Raw genomic sequence first — 23,276 nt, forward strand, 5'->3', positions numbered from 1 at the left:
ACTGTATTAGCCATATTGCTTTTTTATATTTATAATTTATATTTATATTTATATTTATTTATATTTATAATTTTTATATTAAATCCACCCAAGGGTTAATTCCTTTACAAGTGTTGGTAAATATCCAAAGCATTTTTTTCCTTGTTAATAGATGATTTCTTCCTTCCCTTTAAACTTGTGGACTGGAATCAGCTACTGCTTTTATTAGTGTTTGTACTTTTTTTTGTCTTCTTCAGAAGTTATTTTGGGTGGTGTCTGATATTCTGTGCAAGTTATTTACTTGGAATATTTGTTTAAAAACTGCAATAAAGAAAAAAATTTAAAACAAAAACACAAGGAAATGAGGCTGGCCAGTGTGTACAACACACTCATCACAAAACACGTTTTGCTTCCAAAGTCTCTTCGATATTTATGCACTAAACTGTGGAAACTACCTGCAATATATCTAACAAATTTGAACTGATAATTTTCCTAGAGAAACCACAATCACACAGGCTAAAGTATAGCAAGAACGAAGCAACTCTGAACACATTAGATTGGCCCTTCTCTATAACATCTGCCACTGTTACACCCCACCTACTCCCTTCCAGGCCATTCGGTCTAATGAGGAATGAGCACATTGATTGCCTAGTGGATCGGAGCATGCAAACCATTGGGTTTTGCTACAAAGAAGTGAATTTCTTACCTGCATTTCCCGTCGTGTGATGAAGCCTTTGTCCTCAATGTCACAGATCTGAAAGAACTCGTGTGCTTTGCCCAGCATAGCCAGTAATCCTGGGTCCTGTTCGCTGGGCACCTTTGCCCCTGACTCCACCATGGGTGCAGGAGGGGCGCGACCCCCTTGACTTTTGGTGGCTTGTCCAGGTCTGGCCATGGAAAGGTTTTCCGATGCGGCCATCGTGTTGGATCTCCAGTGGTGGTCTGGGACCTGGAAGCTGGAGATATGAAGAGTACATCAAAGTCCCATAGTGATGCGTCTCATCATCTCTTAGCAACCATCTCTTTAATTAGCCACTAAAGCCGAGGAGAAGAAAAGAGCTCTTTGATAACCCATGCCATAGTGCCTTTTTCTTTTAATGGACTGGGTGAGCCTGCACAACCAACTTCAATGGCAAAAGAAGCAGGGGAAAGTAATTACCATGTCTCAGCATCACCGTATGTTAAAAGAGTAAATTAAAAGACTTGACTACATCAGACCAAATGAAAACACAAAAGCTCATAAAGGAACATTTACAATGATTAAAATGCTTTTCATTACCTTCTTTTCCACGATGACACAAACCGAGCTTGCACTTTTGCCTGGCCACTGTCAGTCTTTTCGGACAGGTGCAGCTCTCAGGAGCAGAAGCCCCAGCACTGGGTCAGATTCTCCGAGTGATCCTGGGAAAATCAACCTCTATTTCCAGTTCTCCCTCTGTAGGGTTTCATGTGGTCCAGGTGTCAGAAGCATGCAGAAAGGCCAACCACCCTACAAGCAGTGAAAAAGGTGCCAGTACTCAAATGCCAGGCCACCCTTCAGGGGTGGGGTGATCACTGAGGGACCCACCCCACAATAGCCAGGCCCCCTGCAGCCAGTCACAGAATCTATGACAAGGCAGAATTGGTGTGTAGAGCCTGAGCTCTTTCGTTAAAACTTGAGGACCATGGGTCAATTTTAGTAAACAATGGAAAAGGTGCCGGTACTCAGTACCCCCAAGTACCCCTTCAAAAAAAAAGCCCTGCCTACAAGTGACTGTTTGCATGTTTCTGAAGTGATACGTTGCACTGCTAGTTGAATTTTATTTAACTTAAAGGTGGAGTATTCATGCAGATCATTGCTACCATCATCAGGGTTCAGTAAATATGTCTAGTTCTGCTTGGCCAGTGGCTCAGCAAATACGGCAGAGATTCTAAGAGACGGCAGGTAATCTGCAGTTTTTAACCAGTGCAATTCCAGAGGGATGTTTCATTGGGAATTTGTTTTCTGATGCCCATGAGTAAGTTGAAAAAAAAACTTATAAATAGAGAAACTAACCCAAATCACAGGATATCCAAACTTCCTCAGATTTGGGGATAAATGTCACAATGAAATGATAAATTAAGTGAAATAGAAGAAGCCTTTGCTGTTTGGATCCTCCATCACCAGAGAAAATGGCTGAGAGCAAGAAAATGAAGTGTCCTTCACCACAATCATGAGGATGCTCCAATCCCTAAAGATACTAATGACACAGAATCATGCAGCAATTTTAGACATTAAACCAGAGGTTCTCTAATGGGAGAAAGAATGTCCTTGTTGGAAGATAAGTGAGCTCAAAGTTAAAGTCATTATAGACCGGTGAGGAGGCAAGGCGAGCTAAGAGTTGATCTGGCTCTTATAAAATGAGTCGTCACTGAGGTCTATGACTTTTCATTCTAAAAAAAACCTGCTCTAACTCTGGATTTTAGAAGTATCAAATGCTGGGCTATAAGAGATTGTATTCTGCCCCCGTATATTGGAATTGAGATTTCTATATGGGTCTATTGAAGTTGATTTATGGAAGATAAGGCTGAGCACATTTGCAAGGTAAAGTCAAAATCACTGTTGAACTAAAAAGGGACTTTAAAGATATAAATAGGAAGAGTTGGCGAAACAATCTGAAAATTTTGGGGATTCTAGAGGGAAGTGGAAGGTGATGCTCCAGTGGAATTTAAAGACACCTTGAAAATTCATGACCCAATATCAGAGATGTCAAGTTTCAAGTTATTTTAAAATTTGATATATTGTTCAACAGGAGGCCTCCTGAGCAGTACACAATGCAAATACAATGCAAATAAAAATAAACAATATATAGTTCAAGTAAATAAAATAACAGATGAAAAGAAATCCATTATATTCAACTCTGGCATATGTTCCAGATCAAATCCCCCCCCCCCCCGCCCCGCTTCACTTGACAATCCACAAAACCATACTTAGAGTAGCATTTAGAAAAGAGAAAGGTTATAAGACAGCTTATAAATTTCGGATAAGAAGACTCTAGCCAAAGATCAAGTAGTAACAAATTTCAAAATGAGGGACCCATAGTACTGAAAATAGAACTTCATATATTATGAAGACAAATATGTTTGAAAGGACAGAATCACCAATAGATTTTGATGTGTAGATCAAAGAGTTGTAGACAGAGAACAAGGAAGCAGTAAACGAAACAGAAATAGTGGGAACTCTGTGTTCATAAGTAAAGAGATGAAAGCAGGACTACAGAAGACAAACACAAATAGGAATGAAGTATGGAGGACCTTGAACGATTTTCAGAAGACTACGTTCATAATGAGCTAGCTAAACTAAAGATAGACAAAGCGATGGGGCCGGATGGGCTCCATCTGAGGGTACTGAAGGAATTTAGGGATGTTCTGGCAGTTCCGCTGTCTGACCTTTTCAGTGCTTCTCTAGAGTTGGGAGTGGTTCTGGAGGACTGGAGAATGGCAGATGTTGTCCCTTTCCACAAAAGTGGAAGTAAGGAGGAGGCTGGGAACTACAAGCCTGTTAATCTGACCTCCATGGTGAGTAACTTAATGGAAACACTGAGGTTTCTGAAATCCAGTGGATTACAGGACCCAAGACAGCAGATCTTATCAGACAGATCTGAATAATTTCTTTGGCTGGATCAAGACAGTTGGAATGAGGGAGAAGGCTAAATATGGATTTTAGCAAAGCCCTTGACACTATTCTGCATAGACAACTTAGAAATAATTTGAGTGTGCTCAGGAGAGACTGTAAAATGACTGACTGGGTTAGAGACTGGTTGAAAGGAAGGCGACACGGGTAGCGGTAAACGGAACTCACTCTCAGGAAAAGGATGTTGCCAGTCATGTGTGGCAAGGTTCGGTTCTTGTTCCAGTTCTTTTTAACATTTTTGTAAGTGATATTGTGGAAGGGTTGTATGGTAAGGTTTGCCTCTTTGCAGATGATACAAAAATATACAATACCTTTCCGGTGAGAGGGTGGTGGATGCATGAGACAGACTTCCAGCTACAGTTATAAGCTTCAAACCATTGGTAGTGTTTAAACGTACGTACGAGAGGCACATGGAGGTCTTAGTGGACAGCGAGGAGGATGATGACAAAACTAGTCAGACCTCTGACAAAATGTCAGCAGGTACAAATGAGCCAACTGGGTGGGTCAAAACAGCCCTTTTCTGCCAACATTTTCTATATTTCTAATGACTGTGGTGATTTGGGTCTCAGTGCTAGTAGGGTAATGTATTTGGGATGGTGTCCCCAGGATCTGGGTTTGGGAAGAGAAGGAACCTTCACACACAATTCCCATCATGCATGTTTAAGCTTTCACAGAAAATCTAGTGGCACAAATGGAAGACGTCAATTTGCATTCCCTACTTCCAACCTCGGAAAACTGATGTAAAGTCTGTGGGTCACAAGTACCTACAGACTTTACATCCAACATGCTTTGAATGGCATTTACCCTTTTATGTAATAATTGCTATGATGTAGTATCATTATTATTATTATTTAACATGCAATGAGTATGGATTTTCCCAACTGGGATTAAATTAGATTAAAACGAATTTAAGCAAAAAGACAAGAAAAAACAAAATGAAAAGAAATATTTTATATTTATTTATATCCCAGAGGCTGAGAGCAGTATCAGGTGTAGGTCTTTCTCACTTCTGCCCATCCAATCAGTGAAAATAAATATCCCCCTCCTCCTGCCCACCTACTACCACTCCCCTACCTGGCTTCATCAGCCTCCTCTCCACATTATACCCATCCATGGGTTGAAATTGGAGAGCAGCAAAACCCAGTTGCTTCTTCTCCCTCACCCCTTCAGGAGCTCATTTTTCAGGTACTTTGCCAATTTTTAGACTAGGTCAGATACTGAAACAGTGCAGATATTCCAGCTGTCCATAGACATGAAAGGGAAAGATAAGGCAGCAAGAGAAAATAGGACATTTATTGCTTAATAATGTCATAATTACGCCATACGGATTATGCACAGTTCAAAAATACTCCACCCTGTTTGCTTTTCAAATATGACTCTGATAACCTAAATTCAGAACTCCGCCATTGATAAACAAAGCATATGTAAGACACAATGCAACTAGCATTTGAACACTGGTAGTAATGAAAAGAGGAGGTTCTTAGGATCCTTAGAGGGGACCCTTCTGAGTTGGGTTATTGTACTGGTGTGCAACTTCTCCAAGGCTACGTTGGTTGGTTCAGATCTTTCTAAGTCACATCCACCATATAAAACATTGAATGAAGTAGCTCATTGTTATTCTATCCTGAACTTCCTAATCAACAAGCTCCTTTGAGGTTTTCATAATCAATGTCTTGTACAAGAACAAAGCAGTTACCCAGAGGTAACACGGGACGCACACAGAGTTATACAAGGAACGGAGGAAAGCCCAAAATAATGTACTATTTCAGTTCAAAAATATTCTCTACAGCATTTTCTTGATGTCTTGTTCTCTGCTTCTTGAAAATAAATAACCAGTCCAGAGTGAAATCTCAAAATACACAGTGACCCCTCTAATAATACTACAGAGCTGCCAGTGCACTTCCTGACACAAGGGCTCCATTGCTTCCAGGTGTGAGCTTTTAAATCTGCATTTTTATTCTGAGTTTACCAGACACATTCTTGTTCACAGCAGATTACAACACGAATAATTATAAAAGAAAATTAAAGTTACCCAAAACAACAGCTGCATAATATCTACAAGACCTAAACATACATCCTACCTTCATCCTTTATTTATTTATTTATTTATTTGTAGCATTTGTATCCCACATTTTCCCACCGTTTTGCAGGCTCAATGTGGCTTTCATTTGCCGTAGTGGTGGTTGCCATTTCCGGGTAACAGAATTACAAATGGTGCTGCATTAAGGTGCAACATACATGTTGACATACATTTGCCGTAATCCTTATCTATTCAACCCCTCAAATCCAGCTCTCTAGATTATATCTAGAACAGAAATAGACTAGAAAGCAAAATTAAGACTTTACCAAAGAGTAATAAATATCTAGAACCACCAATATTTAGAACCACTGGTCCATAGAACCACCAATGTCTAGAACCACTTCAGTTGAAAAGATTTTAGGCCAAAGTTTAGCTACGTGAAAGCCGACTAGGAAACCAGATTTTAGCTACAACAGCTGTGAGCTCCAGAATTGCGAAGCTTTGTCCAATCAAGTTTATTGGAGAAAGGGACGGTAGAAAGTTTTGCTTCTAGAATAAGTGGAACCGTCAAACGCAGGCAATGTACACAGCATTAGAATAATCCAAATAAGATAAGACAACTGAAGAAATGGCAGCACGGTCATGGATCAAGGGATGTCGAAGGTCGACCAAACTAAGAGACATGACTGTAGTTAGAATGGTATGTACAGGAGTTCAGGAAACAATGTAGCAGGGAGGTTTTGGCTGTACAACACAAGACAAAAAAAGTTGATAAGTGAAAAGAATGAAGTAATGTTTTTTGTGAAAGGGCTTTGTGTAGAAACAGCATATAAGCAGCAGCCTGATTAGTAAATGTTTGAGACAGTCTATAGCCGATACTTTTGTATAAGCTAACTGTACTCCTAGGAGAAATTTTCTTTCATTCTGTGTACTGTATTGGTAAGTTAATAAATTGCCTTTCTCATACGTGGCCTGGTCTTTTATCATTCCAATCTTTTCACGGGATATGTGTGATTACTGGGATGGTGGTAAAAAGACCTAAATCTTAATTACCGTATTTTTCGGACTATAAGACGCACTTTTTTCCCCCCAAATTTGGGAGGAAAATGGGGGGTGCGTCTTATAGTCCGAAGGTAGAGATTTGGCTGGCTGGCGGGCTGGCTGGCTGGCTGGCAGGCCGCCCGCCCGCCCTCCCTCCCTCCGAGTTCGGGATCGCCCTCCCCCCAGCCCTGTCACCACTTCTCCCCTTACTCACGCGATCTTCCCTGGTGGTATAGTGACGTCGGGGCAGAAAAGAGCCCCCTCTTTCCTGCCCAGCGCGCTGCTCTCCATCCTCCTGTATGCAGCCTGACGGTCTCGGCGAGATTCAAAATGGCCGCCGAGACTTCAATTCTTGGCGGCCATTTTGAATCTCGCCGAGACGGTCAGGCAGCAATGCATACAGGAGGATGGAGAGCAGTGCGCTGGGCAGGAAAGAGGGGGCTCTTTCCTGCCCCGACGTCACTAGACCACCAGGGAAGATCGTGTGAGTAAGGGGAGAGGTGGTGACAGGGCCAGGGAGGGGGGAGTAGGTAACCCTGAGGGTGAACGCGAACTTGGAGGGAGGGAGGGAGGGCGGGCGGCCTGCCTGCCAGCCAGCCAGCCCGCCAGCCAGCCAAATCTCTACCTTCGGACTATAAGACGCACCCCCCATTTTCCTCCCAAATTTGGGGGGAAAAAGTGCGTCTTATAGTCCGAAAAATACGGTAATTAAGATTTAGGTCTTTTTACCACCATATCAATAATCATACATATCCCTTGAAAAGATTTTTTTTCCTATTTCCCTCCTCTAAAACCTAGGTGCGTCTTATGGTCCGGGTCGTCTTATAGTCCGAAAAATACGGTACACAACGTGTCTGAAAGAGTGGCAAAGGAGAGGCTGAATTTGTCTAACAATCTTTTTTCTTTTTTACTACAGAATTAATCTGATCCGTCATAGGTATCAGAAAATCAAGAATAAATCCCAAACTGCATTCATTCAGATCCAGGAGAAACCAACTGCACCTAACCATGGATCATAGCTTGGGACATGTGAACGGGGTTTGCCCATTAAATTTGGCTTCATTTTAAAGACCGCTAGCGTTCAGACAAATTACTAACAAATGTATAAAGCACCTGAAATGTCGTGTCGATGGAACCTTCAAGTTGGAATAAAAGTCAAACAGCATCTGTGTAGCTATAGTGTGTCACCCCAGTGATCTAACAACTATCCCAAGTAGCTGTAGAATCACATCAATTAAAGTAAGAGAAAAGGAAGGATCCTTTAGCACTTTACAGACCTAAGCCTTGGAAATTAATGGGTCAAACCTAACACTTTACTGCCTATTTGATAAAAATTCAAGAAACCAATTGGCTACATCACTTGAGATGCCCAACGGGGTCATTTTAGAAGGGCTGTTTGCATCTGAGATATGCACAAACCAGTACATAACATTTCTCTTGCATAAGCGTCTAAGTTCCCATTTTATAAAGCTGAGATATTCATGTCTCAAACCAATGCGTGTGCAAATGGCAAAGGGGGTGTGATCGGGGTGTATTTTGGGTGACACTAGGGCGTGGTAAGTTCATAAGACATTTATTCCTCATTTCAGAAGGGAAATGTACACCTGTTACCAACAAGAACATTTAGATTTTGGGAAGCTGCTCCAATTGAGCAGCTCTCCACTGGAGGAAATAGGGGAGGTTGTCCTCTTAACCCCCCCCCCCCCAGTGGTTTTTGTCCCCCCATAAAGCCAAAAAGGCAAGGGACACCAGTCTCTGTGACAGCATTAGGAAAATATACATTTATATTTCTAAACTGGCTATAATAACCGACCTGCCAGTTTACACACATTTATGTGTTGGTTTTCAACTCGTAGAAATTTTCTCTGTTTTTTTCCCCCCAAAATGGATGTTTATGCCACTCACAAAGAAACTTGAAACGTCCTGACTTGGATGTCTCAATTCCAACTTTTACGTCCTTTCTAAAATGGGGCTGCGAGTGCGAGTGGGTCTAAGTGCATCAGAAAACATGTCCTATCCCTTCCCCGTCACAGAAGTCAAAGGATTCGGGAAGATTACAAGACGCTCAGCCAGTTTAGATTAAAAAGGAAGACTAGCATTAAGGAGACCAGGATCAGGCAACTGGTTGAGTTCACACAACTTCTCCTTGGGGCAAAAGCTTGTGGACAGAGTGCCTGGAAAAGTTCCCTGGGTGAATGTTGCCTGACACTTTCACTGCTTCCTCTGGAAGTTGAGAACTGAACTCATTATACTTGGGGAAATACAATTCATGCTCAATAAAGAACAGAGCTTGGCCCCTTTCCTCCTTTGTGGTGCCCCAGTATTTGAAGACTTCTGCCAGATTTGCATTTGAAAGCACAGAGAGGAGTTTGCCTGATGTTCTCACTAGAACTCAAAGGACCACATCTGAGTTATCACCTGTCTAAGATGGTCTTGTCTTATTTTTCCCTCATTCCTTCACCTCTTCCTGCACTCCGACTATGTGGCTGTATAAGCTGTAGTTTCTAGACTAGCAGACGGGACAGTTGTTCTTACTGTTCATTCAAGATCAATTCAAAGGCTTTCTATCCTTATGTAGATGAGTGTGGTAGCCGTGTTAGTCCACTCTTAAGGTTATCAATAGAAATCAAACAAAATAAAACATGGATAAGAAAATAAGATGATACCTTTTTATTGGACATAACTTAATACATTTCTTGATTAACTTTCGAAGGTTGCCCTACCAGTGACTTCACAGTGAGAATCCTGAAAGGTAACTTTAAAACCATACAAGAACTTAAGACCTCTGAATATTTTAACACCCAACAGAAAGGACTTAACAAGGATCTGGGGTTCCTAGCCCATTATAAACCATAAAGTTGTATGTCTCTGTTGATCACCCCACCCCTCACCTATCCACACCCATCCTGTTAGAATATCAATGATATGCTTTGATGTCCCCATGCATACCTCTGACCCACCCCCATCCTCCCACCCTGTCAGACTGTCATAGTAATGCTTGAATGTTTTCACTTATATACACTGTCAGCTAGCACATTTGCTTATTTCCGATCTGACGAAGAAGGGCAACCTTCGAAAGCTAATCAAGAAATGTATTAAGTTATGTCCAATAAAAAAGGTATCATCTTATTTTCTTTTCCATGTTTTATTTTGTTTGATTTCTATTGATATCCTTATGTACAACCTTCCTAGCTGATGGGGGCTTGAATGGAAGCCTCACTGTAGACACAGCGTTTTAATACCCTTCAGCGTTGACATGAAAGCATCCAATTCCTCCCCACCTTTCTGACACAAGGGTCCTCACTCACACAAAGTCACTTCCCCCAGACTCAGCTCCCAGTTAATTCTCTTGCTCATTAAGCTTTTACTTCTGAACCATCAGAATTAATTCTATTTACTGTGGGTTGGGAATAAAAGCACTAAAGGCAAGTTGGCATTTTAGCATGTTGAAGTTTACATTCCTGCATCTATTCTACTTTCATGACTCACTGTCTACTTGAGGCTCTTTTGAAAGCTACACTCATGGGAATGGAAGAGGCAGAGCCAGGCTGTAAATCCTTCCTTATAGATCACAAATTAAAGCATGTTTTAGGGCCAATGACCCACTTTTTATATGATTAATATTATTTATATGAATCTTATTAGACTATTTATGGTTTATGTTTGTTATTGGGTTTTTTAATGCTTATTTATTGATGTTCATTTGTCTTAGACCCCTAACGCAGGCAATTCTTCCTTACAGGCCACAAACTAGAACGTGTTTCAAGGCCAATGATTCCAACAAAAATCTGCAGGATGCGGAGAACTCTGTTTGAATCTGACTTTCAGTCAAGCATATTTGAAGGCTCACAATGTCCATCACAAAGGTCTTTTTTAAGACCACCTTGCCTGATTTACTAAGAAAAGTTTTGAGATCTAATCATTTATAAGACTCCTGAAGCAGGCCTTCGGGCCGAAACACAGTGTTGTGTCAAGTCTTTGATCATTAAATCTACTTAAGCATATGATTGTCCTTTTCATCTCTGGAGTCCGCGATCCTTTTCCCACTTCCTCCCTCTTCTATTAGGGCCAATGACCCACTTTTCTTCCCCACAGTAAACCTGGGCGGCTCGAAACCTTCAAGATGCCAAAGGGCAGTTACGTAGGTGACACATCTCTACCACTGAGCCACTTGCTGTCACCTAGTTGCCCAGTTTAAGGCAAGGTTGCTCAAGGGTGTATGCACAAAGCAAAATAAACAAACACGAGGGTTTCGGTATTTGCAAGGCAATGATCAAACATCCAGACTTTACAGAAACAAACGTCAGAGCGGTGGCACGATTCCTCTTAGTGGCTTTGTCCTCATAGTAACAACAGTAAACTCTTTCTGAACAGGTGACATATATCAGGGCTCTGTTTCCTTTGCTTTGATATTTTTTCATGTTTAGTACTTTACAATACAGAATTCTTCCACTGTGGAATTATTTTTATAACTAGGCACCTATAAACGGGGGCCCGTTCCAGCGGCATCCCATGCTGGACACCCCCAGGCACTCCTGTCCATCTCACTGCATCACAGCAAAGCAAGGGAGCCAATAGATGGGGAGTGATTTTCAAACCCCGCCTCCCTTGCACCCTGCGTGGCTGCACTCACCGCACATACCGTGCTATGACTCTGGCCTGTTCTAAAAAGGAACGTAACCGTGGAAATTCAAACCTAGACGCAAGTCATAGTGCCCCTAAGTATCAATGATATTTGCATAACTTTAAGTATGAGTCCCGTCCATGCACTGCCAGACTCCGCCTACCTACAAAACACACACTATGTACATACATAAGTACATAAGTATTGCCACGCTGGGACAGACCAAAGGTCCATCAAGCCTAGCAGCCTGTTTCCAACAGTGGCCAATCCAGGTCACAAATACCTGGCAAAATCCTGAAAAAGTTCAATATATTTTATGCTGCTTATCCCAGAAATAAGCAGTGGATTTTCCCCAAGTCAATTTAATAATGATCTATGGACTTTTCCTTTAGGAAGCCATCCAGATGTTCTTTAACCCCTGCTAAGCTAACTGCCTTTACCACATTCTCTGGCTACGAATTCCAGAGTTTAATTACACATTGAGTGAAGAACAATTTTCTCCGATTCGTATTAAATTTACTACTTTGTAGCTTCATCGCATGCCCCCATAGTCCTAGTATTTTTGGAAACAGTAAACAAGTGATTCACATCCACCCATTCCATTCCACTCATTATTTTATAGACCTCCATCATATCTCCCCTCAGCCGTCTTTTCGCAAAGTTGAAGAGCCCTGGAGGAGTAGCCTAGTGGTTAGTGCAGTGGACTTTGATCCTGGGGAACTGAGTTCAATTCCCACTGCAGCTCCTTGTGACTCTGGGCAAGTCACTTAACCCTCCATTGCCCCTGGTACAAAATAAGGACCTGAATATATGTAAACCGCTTTGGATGTAGTTGCAAAAACCTCAGAAAGGCCGTATATCAAGTCCCATTTCCCCTTTCCCTTCCCTAGCTGCTTCAGCCTTTCCTCATAGGGAAATCTTCCCATCTCCTTTATCATTTTCGTCACCCTTCTCTGCACTTTTCTAATTCCACTTTATCTTTTTTGAGATGCAGCGACCAGAATTGAACACAATATTCGAGGTGCGGTCACACCATGGACAGATACAAAGGCATTATAACGCATATTTACAGAATAGCACTTGGATGGAATTTTGGCATTTATGTGCCCACTGTGACCTTACACAGTGTGTAAGTCTGAGCGCGTGCTGTTCAGATTTGCCTGCACTTGTAAATATAAACCTCATCTGCCCCAGACTATATCTCAAATTCCATTCCTAATTCGCCTCACGCATGCTCCATTCATCGCGAAAGGTCCTTCGTTCTCTTCCTCCTCCTTCTCATTTGTTGCCCAGATATTTCACGGGACGCAGCCTTTAGTTACACTGGGCTGCAGCAATGGAATTCTCTATCGCTTAAATTAGACTTGCACCCTCACTCTCCACATGTAAACAGCAGATTAAGACTTGGTTGTTTCAACATTTAAAATTTGTGCTCTTGTGCATAAAATCATCTATGGAGAAGCCCCTGCATACATGGACACCCTAATCAACTTGCCACCAAGGAACTCCCACAGATCCTCACGAACGTACTTAAACCTCCATTACCCAGTATATAATGGGCTTAACCAACCTCTCCTCCTCCCCCATTATCTATTTCTGTGGATAACACTCTCATCCTTCCTGTCTCATGAGCTCGTAACCTTGGGGTCATCTTCGACTCCTCCCTCTCCTTCTCTGCACATATTCAACAGACTGCTAAAACCTGTCGTTTCTTTCTCTATAATATCAGCAAAATTCGCCCTTTCCTTTGAGCACACTACCAGAACCCTCATCCACACTCTTATCACCTCTCGCTTAGACTATTGCAAGTTGCTTCTTACAGGTCTCCCACTTAGCCATCTCTCTCCTCTTCAATCTGTTCAAAATTCTGCTGCACGACTAATATTCTGCCAGTGCCGTTATGCTCATATTAGCCCTCTCCTCAAGTCACTTCACTGGCTTCCTATCCGTTTCCGCATACAGTTCAAACTCCTCTTATTGACTTATAAGTTCATTCACTCTGCAGCTCCTCAATACCTCTCCACTCTCATCTCTCCCTATATTCCTCCCCGGGAACTCCGTTCACTTGGTAAATCTCTCTCTTATCTGCACCCTTCTCCTCCACTGTTAACTCCAGACTCTGTTCCTTTTATCGTGCTGCACCATATGCCTGGAATAGACTTCCTGAGCCGGTACGTCAAGCTCCATCTCTGGCTGTCTTCAAATCTAAGCTAAAAGCCCACCTTTTTGATGCTGCTTTTAACGCCTAAGCCTTATTCATTTTGTTCAGAACCCTTATTTTATCATCCTCACTTTAATATTCCCTTATCTCTTGTTTGTTCTGTCTGTCTGTCCTAATTAGATTGTAAGCTCTGTCGAGCAGGGACTGTCTTATGTTCAAGTGTACAGCGCTGCGTACATCTTGTAGCGCTTTAGAAATGATAAGTAGTAGTAGTAAATACAAAAGCACCTATGCATCAACTTTCTCCTACTCTAGCGCTCATCTCTGGAATGAACTGCCTAAACTGGTGAAACTTACTACTGATCCCCCATACTTTCAAAAAGCGCCTCAAGACCTTTCTGTTTGGCAAAGCGAACGCATCACTCCTGCCAGGCATCTCTACCTTCTGATCTGTCTTACCCAGGTGTCACATTACTCACCTCTGCTCTTTTACTTTACCTGGCTTTGCCCTTTCCCCATTATACTTCTAGGACATTAATTGTTTGACCCCTGACATGCTGTGTTTTTATGTAGATTGTTGTAAGCCACATTGGTCCTGCCCATAGGTGGGAAATTGTGGGATATAAATGCTGTAAATAAATAAATAAACAAACAAACATACCTGCAACCATGTCAAATATTTCTCTTTCCCTGACCCTCTTCCCCTGTCCTTCTTTCGTGATTCCTTCTTTGCCTCTTGTTTCTCTAATTCTCCTTACGTCCTTCTCTTTGACCTTTTATTTCACTGAGTTACTGCAAACCACTTAGCAGCACTTGCAGTGTGATTGGTGGTATACCACATCTTTGCAAATGAATTAATTAAATGGTTTAATCTGTAAATCTAAATTCTTCCAGTCACAAATTTCTAGGGAATTTAGACTGCAAGATTATGAAGCTTCTTGACCCTTTTCCACTTTCCTTTAAAAAAACAATAAACAGTGCGAAAGAGACAGTCAGACACTTCTTTGACTGCTCAGGAGGTTTAAATTGCTGAGAATCTACCTGTGGGCAGGAGGGGGGGGATTATCAGGAGGGAAGTTCTGTTCAGGAGTAATAACCTCAAAACAGAGTGGCATCCTTTGTCAGTCTGTCAAAATTACCTTGGTTCAGTGCAGGAACAGACTTGCACCAAGCGAAGCAGGAATTGCAGGTTCAATTCACGCAGTTCGATGAGGGTTTCAAACCAATGCCGAGTCTGGACTCAGCCAGAAATCCAAATTGCTAGCACGTCCGTCCGGTGTCCCTGGACTGGAATCACTTCTGTAAAAAAAAAAAAAAAAAAAACTGGGTCTAAATATTCAGAAGTTCCTGAATCCCTCTGCTGTGCTTGGCAGGTCTGGATGGTGCCTACTTGCAGTGTCAGGTTTTAATAAGTGATCGGTAAACAGTGATCCACCCTTTTATCACACACATTGAGGAACCTTTCCATTACCTCCTCCTTGTCTCTGGTAGGACACGGGACAGACATACCTCATCAGGATACTTCAGTGTCTCTCAAGTTTCTTAGTTTAGTTTTCCCACGTAGTTTCATTCCACCATCCTGCGAGAATGGATAGGGCTCGTCCCATTCTCCCCTGGTCTTTGACTACACCACTGGACCATCGAGCTCAGTTATTAGGACGGACTGGTACTTATTTTTCCAGTTCCAGATGGGGTTTCTATGCAGAACCTGTGAATCTGGATCAAAACAGCCTTTGTTATAGAGATTTACAATTCCCAGAATATTTTAGGACTCAAACATCAGCATTGCATTTAGTTACTGCACATCAGCTATTCTGAGCTATGCTTTGCAAGCCGAAGAGCTGTAGAAATTCCCAGCCATAAATGTGGCATAGACTGTGGAAGGAGAGGTACCTGCTAATATTAACCGTTACCACTAACCATCTCTCACATAACCAGCCCCACGCACTGCAGGAGGGTTTCACGGTTCAAAGATATAGCCATCATAAAATGGGTTCCTCTTCCATCCACAAATCTGCAGGCATGTCGTTGGCCAGCCAAGGTCCTTCTCTGATGGAGCGCAGGAATGGCCTAGTGGTTAGAGCAGGTTAAAATGCAGTTCCTTCCCACCCACTCTCCTTATCAGGAGCTTCTAGAGTGGAATCGTGCCCTGTGCGACACACCCCTCAGCACCCCTACCACGCCCACTGTAGCACGCCCACTGTAGGGAGGACAATGGACAGGGAGTGATTTTTACACTTCATCTCCCTTCTGTGCGGCTGTGCGACTCACCAAAGGTCACAAGGAGCAGGGATGTCCCAAGGACTGTGTAAGCGCCTACTGGAAGGCCATTCAATTTCAGCTTCAGAGATGGTTAGCGAAACCTATTAAATGGGCCCCAGAATTTTTTCTATTTCCTAAGAAGCCGCCAGGGCTCACAAAATCTCAGGCCTTGTTGGTGCGACATGCAATGTCGGCCGCCAGGGCGACTTTGACTTCTCAGTGGAAATCTCCTTTAGTTCCCTCTCTTGTTCATATAAACTTTGATAAATTTGTGAAATGGAGAAACTCTGGGAAGCCATTTGGGAAACCTTTCTTGACCAACTTTTCTTAATTGGGCATTGGTGGGAAGGGGGTTGGTTTTGACAGGGGGTGGGGTTTGGGTTTATCAGGGAGGGAGGTTTTTCTTGGGGGGGGGGGGATAAAAAAACTTTCCCAAAAAAGTTAGAAGTTTATGTCTTCGTTGTTACAATTTTCTTATTGAGATTTCTTAATAAGTTGGGAATTGTACTTCTTTCAATTATTGTATTTCTCAATACTTAATAAAGACTTCTGAAAAATTAAAAAAGAAAAAAAAAAGAACCATTATGTAAGTGTGCACACACGAAAAATGTAAATAGTAGATCAATAACACTTCAAATGTACTCCAGAACGTGAAACCTATAATATATAATGGTCATACAGCCACACAGTCTTTATAACATTCCATATATGTCTTTTTGCATAGTTACTTTCTATGTTTTTGGTTTAATGTGTTTTTCTCTCATATATTTCTTTAAAAAAGAGGAAAAAGACCTCAGTTGGCTGTGACTATCTTACCTAACCAAAAAAAGCAGGCGAACTCACAGTTAGACAGACATTTGTAATTCATAAACAGTTCTCTATCACTGGTCTTAAAAAAACTCCATAATTTTTAATCCAAGGTATATGCAGGGAGTGGGAGAGCGACCAAGGATGCCAGAAACTGGAGGATGTTCGTTAATAAGGTATTTTATTAAAAGTTTTGAAGACTCGACACAACGTCGTGTTTCGGCCGTCACGCACTGTATTACCAGCAGTGCGTGCAGTGCTTTTGACGGATTTTTCCTCAACAGCCTTCTTAAAGACTACCTACGTTTCTTTTGAAGAACTATCCTCAATGTTATTCGGCAATACTCTGCACAAGAGACTGCTGTGAGATCTTCAAAGGACCTCCATCATCATTGTTCTGCAGCATTCTGCACGGCAGACTCCTGATGCAGGCCTGACGGCCGAAACACGACGTTGTGTCGAGTCTTCAAAACTTTTAATAAAATTCCTTATTAACGAACATCCTCCAGTTTCTGGCATCCTTGGTCGCTCTCCCACTCTCTGCACTTTCCTGTTTTTTACCGTGGGGTGTTTGAGTTCTCCGCTTGCCGGCGGATCTCCTCCCATATTTAATCCAAGGTATAAGCATAAACTCTTATCAAATCTTCTCAACGAGAATGAATGTATGCTGTGCATGTACAGGTTATAAACAGTTTAAATGAAGGAATGAAGGCTGTGAGCTCTAGGGAAGGTTACTTTCAAAAAAGCAAACAGGACAGAAATGCAAGGGACCAGCTAACAGTGTCTCCAGATGGATGTTTCGTGCATGAACAAAATCATTTGACTTAAAAACAGGAGCGGTCCCAACGAGGCTTCTTCAGGGGAATGAGCTCACTGCCAGCGATTTATAATAATGTGGGCAGACTGAAGCCCTCTGGGGACAGGGAAATACCTGAATACAACTCACCTTTGAAAGGGGTGAGCTAAATCCATATAAATAAAGTGAGGACCTTGTGAACTCCTTCTACTGGAGAGGCTGCAGTACACAGATGAAAACCCTGAATACTGAGAAATCCCACAGAGGATCACACCCAGTACCTGACAGCAGAGATGTAGGTGTAGCAACATACAGAAACTCACTGGGCAGACTGGGTGGGTCAATTGAGTTTTTCTGCCAACATTTACTGTGTCACTGTGGGGCTCATTTTCAAAAGAGAAAAACATCCAAAAAGGGACATAAGTCTGCATTTGGACGTTTATCTCACAAAAACATCCAAATCAGTATTTTCAAAACCTCTTTTTAGACGTTTTTCTCTGAAGCCCATCAGAAGTGCGTCTAAATCTCAAGGGGGGCATGCCACTTGGGCGTTCCTAAGATTTAGACGTTTTTCAGCCATAATGGAACAAAACAAAAACGTCCAGGACTAAGACATTTTTAGACAGACCTGTTTTTATTACGAATAAGGCACAAATAGGTGCCCCAAATGACCAGAAGACCACTGGAGGGAATCAGGGATGACCTCCCCTTACTCCCCCAGTGGTCACTTACCCCCTCCCACTCCCCAAAAATGTGATGAAAAACATTACTTGCCAGCCTCAGATGTTATACTCAGGTCCCTGGAGTAGTCTAGTGGTGGGTGCAGTGCACTTCAGACAGGTAGACCCAGGCTCCTACCTCCCCCTACCTGTTACACTTGTGGAGGAAACTGTGAGCCCTCCAAAACTCACCAGAAACCCACTGTACCCAAATATAGGTGCCCCCTTCACCTGTAAGGGCTATGATAGTGGTGTACAGTTGAGGGTGGTGGGTTTGGGGTGGGTTTTGGGGGCTCAGCACACAAGGTAAGGGAGCAATGGTCAGATGTGTACCTGGGAGCAGTTTATGAATTCCATTGCAGTGCCCCCTAGGGTGCCCTATTGCTGTCCTGGGATGTCAGGGGGACCAGTCCACTAAAAATGCTGGCTCCTCCTACGTCCCAATGACTTGATTTTGGACGGTTTGGACTTTTTTTTTTTTTTTTTCGAAAATGCCCCCCCCCCCCCCACACACACACACACACAAAAAGAAGTCCGAATCAGAAACGTCCAAAAAGCAAAACGCCCTTCATATTTTCGAAAACAAAAGATAGATGTTTATCTTTTAAACAAATGACCTTCTTTCCTGTTCAGAATTTGGACGTTTTGTGTAAAACATCGAAATTCTGATTTAGATGTTCTATCGAAAATGCCCCTCTATATCTCATGTCACTTCCACTGAGATATCCTAAAACATCAGTCAGTTGTGGGCTCAGGGACAGAGGTCAAGGACAGGTTTGACCAACACGGCTTCAGAGGAAGCTGGTGGTGTTTGGGACCGAGAGGGACTTTTGCTCACTGAGGCCTTGATTCAATGGGCTAAAATGACACACTAGACTTCAGCACACAGAATTTTAACACAAATCCTGAAAAAAACCTTTATACGGCCAATGCAGGAAAGTGAGCGCTGTCAGAAAAGAACACCAGACACCGCCATGGTAATATGTACCATTTGCTGCATCGCAAGTAAAACGTCTCCCTTCCTGTCAAGTCCATGAGCGTGGATTGACTCATACTCTGACAGGAAGGCAGACATTTATATATATAAAAGGCTGGACGGATTCCTCAACCCATCCTGTACCATCGCTCTGCAAAAATACCACGGTAGCCCAATGAGTACTTGACCCCCAGTCCCGTGACCCTTCCCCACAGAACCTCTGTAGCCCAGTCACCCACTGCTCAGCGACTAGGCCAGTGCCAGCTGCAAAGGTCTTGACAGCTGAAACGAGCCAGCTGCTATCAGCTGTGTATCTGAAATATTTCAGGGACAGGACACAGTCCCGTCCCCCCCCCCCCCCCCCCCCCCCCGATAGTCAGCCAGCAACAGGCAGCGTGGTTAGCTCACTGTAGTACATAAGAACCTAAGAATACCCATATTGGGTCAGAGCAATGTTCCATCTAGCCCAGTATCCTGCTTCCAACAGTGGCCAATCCAGGTCACAAGTAGCTGGAAGAAACCCAATTAGTAGCAACATTCCATATGGAATCTCAAAGAGTAGCAGCATTCCATGCAGAACCCCAATTAGTAGGAACATTCCATGCTACCAATCCCAGGACAAGCAGTGGCTTTCCCCATGTCTATCTCAATAACAGACTATGAACTTTTCCTCCAGGAACTTGTCCAAACCTTTTTTAAACCCACATACGCTAACCACTCTTGCCACTCCGGCAACAAGTTCCAGAGCTTAACTATTCACTGAATGAAAAAATATTTCCTCCTATTTGTTTTAAACGTATTACCATGTAACTTCCTTGACTGTCCCCTACTTTGGAGCAAGTAATAAATGGATTCACTTCTACTCGTTCTGCACCACTCAGGATTTTGTAGAGTTCAATCATATCTCCCCTTATCCGTCTCTTTTCCAAACTGAACAGCCCTAACCTACTACTACTACTACTACTATTTAGCATTTCTATAGCACTACAAGGCGTACGCAGCGCTGCACAAACATAGAAGAAAGACAGTCCCTGCTCAAAGAGCTTACAATCTAATAGACAAAAAATAAATAAAGTAAGCAAATCAAATCAATTAATGTGAACGGGAAGGAAGAGAGGAGGGTAGGTGGAGGCGAGTGGTTACAAGTCAAAAGCAAGGTTAAAGAGGTGGGCTTTCAGTCTAGATTTAAAGGTGGCCAAGGATGGGGCAAGACGTAGGGGCTCAGGAAGTTTATTCCAGGCATAGGGTGCAGCGAGACAGAAGGCGCGAAGTCTGGAGTTGGCAGTAGTGGAGAAAGGAACAGATAAGAAGGATTTATCCATGGAGCGGAGTGCACGGGAAGGGATGTAGGGAAGGACGAGTGTGGAGAGATACTGGGGAGCAGCAGAGTGAGTACATTTATAGGTTAGTAGAAGAAGTTTGAACAGGATGCGAAAATGGATAGGGAGCCAGTGAAGGGTCTTGAGGAGAGGGGTAGTATGAGTAAAGCGACCCTGGTGGAAGACAAGATGGGCAGCAGAGTTTTGAACCGACTGGAGAGGGGAGAGGTGACTAAGTGGGAGGCCAGCAAGAAGCAGATTGCAGTAATCTAAACGAGAGGTGACAAGGGTGTGGATGAGGGTTTTGGTAGGGTGTGGATGAGCCTTTCCTCATGTGAGAGGAGTTCCATCCCCTTTACCATTTTGTATCGTGCCAAAGAAAGCTTCCTTCTGGAGTTCATAGTTCTGGAGTTATGCAGGGTCGCCGAGAGGGGGGACAGGGGGGACAAATGTCCCGGGGCCCCGGGCCTCCAGGGGGGCCTGGTGCCGCTGCCGCCTGGCCTGCCCTCCGTCACTCCCAGAACTAACCTTAAGTCTCCTTTCACTTCGCAGCAAGCAGCAGCAGGTCAGGCCACTCCTTCCTTCCATGTCCCGCCCTCGCCTGACATAACGTCCATGAGGGCGGGGCACGGAAGGAAGGAGGAGAGGTCTACCCTGCCGCTGCTTGCTGCGAAGTGAAAGGAGGCTTAAGGTTAGTTCCGAAGGCCCGGCCCGATAGCGTGTGGAGGAGGGCCCGGCGGCCTCGGGTGGGCGGCGACCTTGGGTGGGCGGGGCCCGGCGATCTCAGGTGGGCAGCGACCTCGGGTGGGGGGGGGGCAGCCTTGTCCCGGGCCCGGCTCCAGCTCTCGGCGGCCCTGGAGTTATGTGTATAGGCCAGGTGTGCTTAGAAATTCCTTTTAATCGGGTCTGGGGCCAAAAATGATGGGAAATATTTCTGTATCTTTCTGCCACATTTTCTTGGTGCTCAAAGATCTTCTCCATCTCCACCCAATTCACAGAGTAATTGCTCGGAAGTGACGCCTCTGTGATCAATGCTGTTCTGATGTTTTTCACCTTTTATCATTGCTTTTGGGTTTCTTGTATCCAGCGTTTTATCAGTGTCCAATTGATCACAACCTCTTCATTCTCCATAATTCCGTTAGGATCCTGACCCTATACGAGAATGTGTGTGCGTACGTGCAGTTCCTATATGGGGTGGGGGAGTGTGTGCGTAGTTGCGATATTTATTTCTTTAAACCACTTATACATCATATTCCCATAAAAACAGAATAAAACAATAAAATCAATAAATCAAACAATGCAATGCAAAACATAATATAGAAAGTTAAATACATAAAATCAACAAAGCCAAACACTACAACACAGAACATAATATACAGAATAAAATCAGGAAGATAAATAATACAACATAAAGAAATGTACATTAAACCTTTAAGTGTCCAATGCTCCCATCAATCTGTTCCCATATGGCTTATTACGGGAACATTGGACACTAAAGGGTTAATATTCACATAGAAGCACAGCCCTAAAGAAGTCCACAAAGTCTGCAGTGCTGGAAACAAAATGCCTCCAAAAGGTGAAAAAACGAGTCTCAGGTCTAAAAGTGACAGGTAACTTACTGCCTGTCTTCTTGGCTTCTATTCAATCAACAATCAGTATTTCAAAAAGCCTATCTATAAATCTTTACTTATGCCTATTGGCTCCAAGTTGTCTCTCAAACATAATTAAGGTAACTTCCTGCAGCAGAACAACCCACAGCCTCCACATACCAGGTCCCTCCTGAACTAGCATCCCAGAAAGTTGTCCCAAGGCCTGAAACTGCGCACGACTCGCTGCCTAATAGTAGTGAACCCCTGTGAATTGGCCACAACCTCACTGTCACACGTTGCACCATCTGCAAAAGCCTCTTCCATTTATTAGAAAGTCCAAGACAAGGAAGGTTGCAGTGGTCCAAAATCATGCAAACCACCAAGGTATGAATCGCAGTATGTAAAGCAACCAGAGCAAAAAAAAAAAAAAAAAAGGTTTCAGTTTGCAAACAAAATGAAACTTCAAATGCATTAGGAGCAATCTCTGAGCCTCGAGGCTTAAACATAAGCCCACAACCTATAAGAACCCCCAAAGATTTAATGTGGGGCTCGGGGGACACCAATACATCACCAGTCCTAAGCTCCAGAGATCAGCCACCGATTTGTTCCCCTCCAAAGACCAAAGCCTCTGTTTCCTGTGCATCAAGTTACCACTTGCCCCAAACTCTCCTTTACTACTGGTACCTGACCCTGTTGTGGTCGAGACCCCGGAGGAAACACAATGTGAACATCATCCGGATAGGAAAAGAACGCACAACGCAAGAGCGAATTAAGACGCCAAAGGATCCGGTCCCTGGCCCCGAGAGCCTCGAGGATCTGCTCCTCCTTCTCCTACCTGCACGGGGGCTGCCCTCTGCTGTATACTGGGCCGGGGCCGGATCAGAGCCCCCCAGTGCTCAGACACGGCGGAAGCAGGTGCTTGAGAGGCGGAGAAGGAAAGGAGGAAGGAAGAAAAGTGCTCGCTGGGGTGAGGCGGGTCGATGCCAAAAGTCTGACACGAATCTCTCGGCTGATTGTCACTGACTGTCTAGGGTGGGAGGGGGAGAGTGTCACTAAGTTTGTGTCTGTGTGGGAGGGGGAGAGACTGTCACTAACTTTGTGTCAGTGAGGGAGGGGAAGAGACTGTTACTAACTTTCTGTCAGTGAGGGAGGGAAGGAGACTAGTTTTTGTCTGGGGGAGGGGAAGAGACTGCCACTAAGTTTGTGTCTGGGGGAGGGGAAGAGACTGTCACTAAGTTTGTGTCAGTGAGGGAGGGAAGGAGACTAGTTTTCGTCTGGGGGAGGGGAAGAGACTGTCACTAACTTTGTGTCAGTGAGGGAGGGGGAAGAGA

General features: G+C 43.5%; 1 protein-coding gene across 3 annotated transcripts in view; it reads right to left on the bottom strand.

The window, feature by feature from the left end:
• Window positions 1-22,867, bottom strand: part of CRACR2A (calcium release activated channel regulator 2A) — an 80,235-nt gene extending 57,368 nt beyond the window's left edge. Inside the window, exons 1-4 of one of the 3 annotated variants that reach the window (XM_030214178.1) lie at window positions 22,781-22,867; window positions 14,987-15,193; window positions 14,617-14,776; window positions 686-935 (exon numbers count right to left, since the gene is read on the bottom strand). In XM_030214178.1, coding sequence (XP_030070038.1) covers window positions 686-898 — 213 coding nt within the window. In that variant the 5' untranslated portion in view covers window positions 899-935; window positions 14,617-14,776; window positions 14,987-15,193; window positions 22,781-22,867. Of the gene's footprint in view, window positions 1-685; window positions 936-14,616; window positions 14,839-14,986; window positions 15,194-22,780 lie in introns of those variants that run through there. The other 2 variants (XM_030214180.1, XM_030214179.1) reach the window with 2 other exon arrangements.
• Window positions 22,868-23,276: the final 409 nt, after the last annotated feature.

This window comes from Microcaecilia unicolor, chromosome 9, assembly GCF_901765095.1.
Source record: "Microcaecilia unicolor chromosome 9, aMicUni1.1, whole genome shotgun sequence".
Classification (NCBI taxonomy): domain Eukaryota; kingdom Metazoa; phylum Chordata; class Amphibia; order Gymnophiona; family Siphonopidae; genus Microcaecilia; species Microcaecilia unicolor.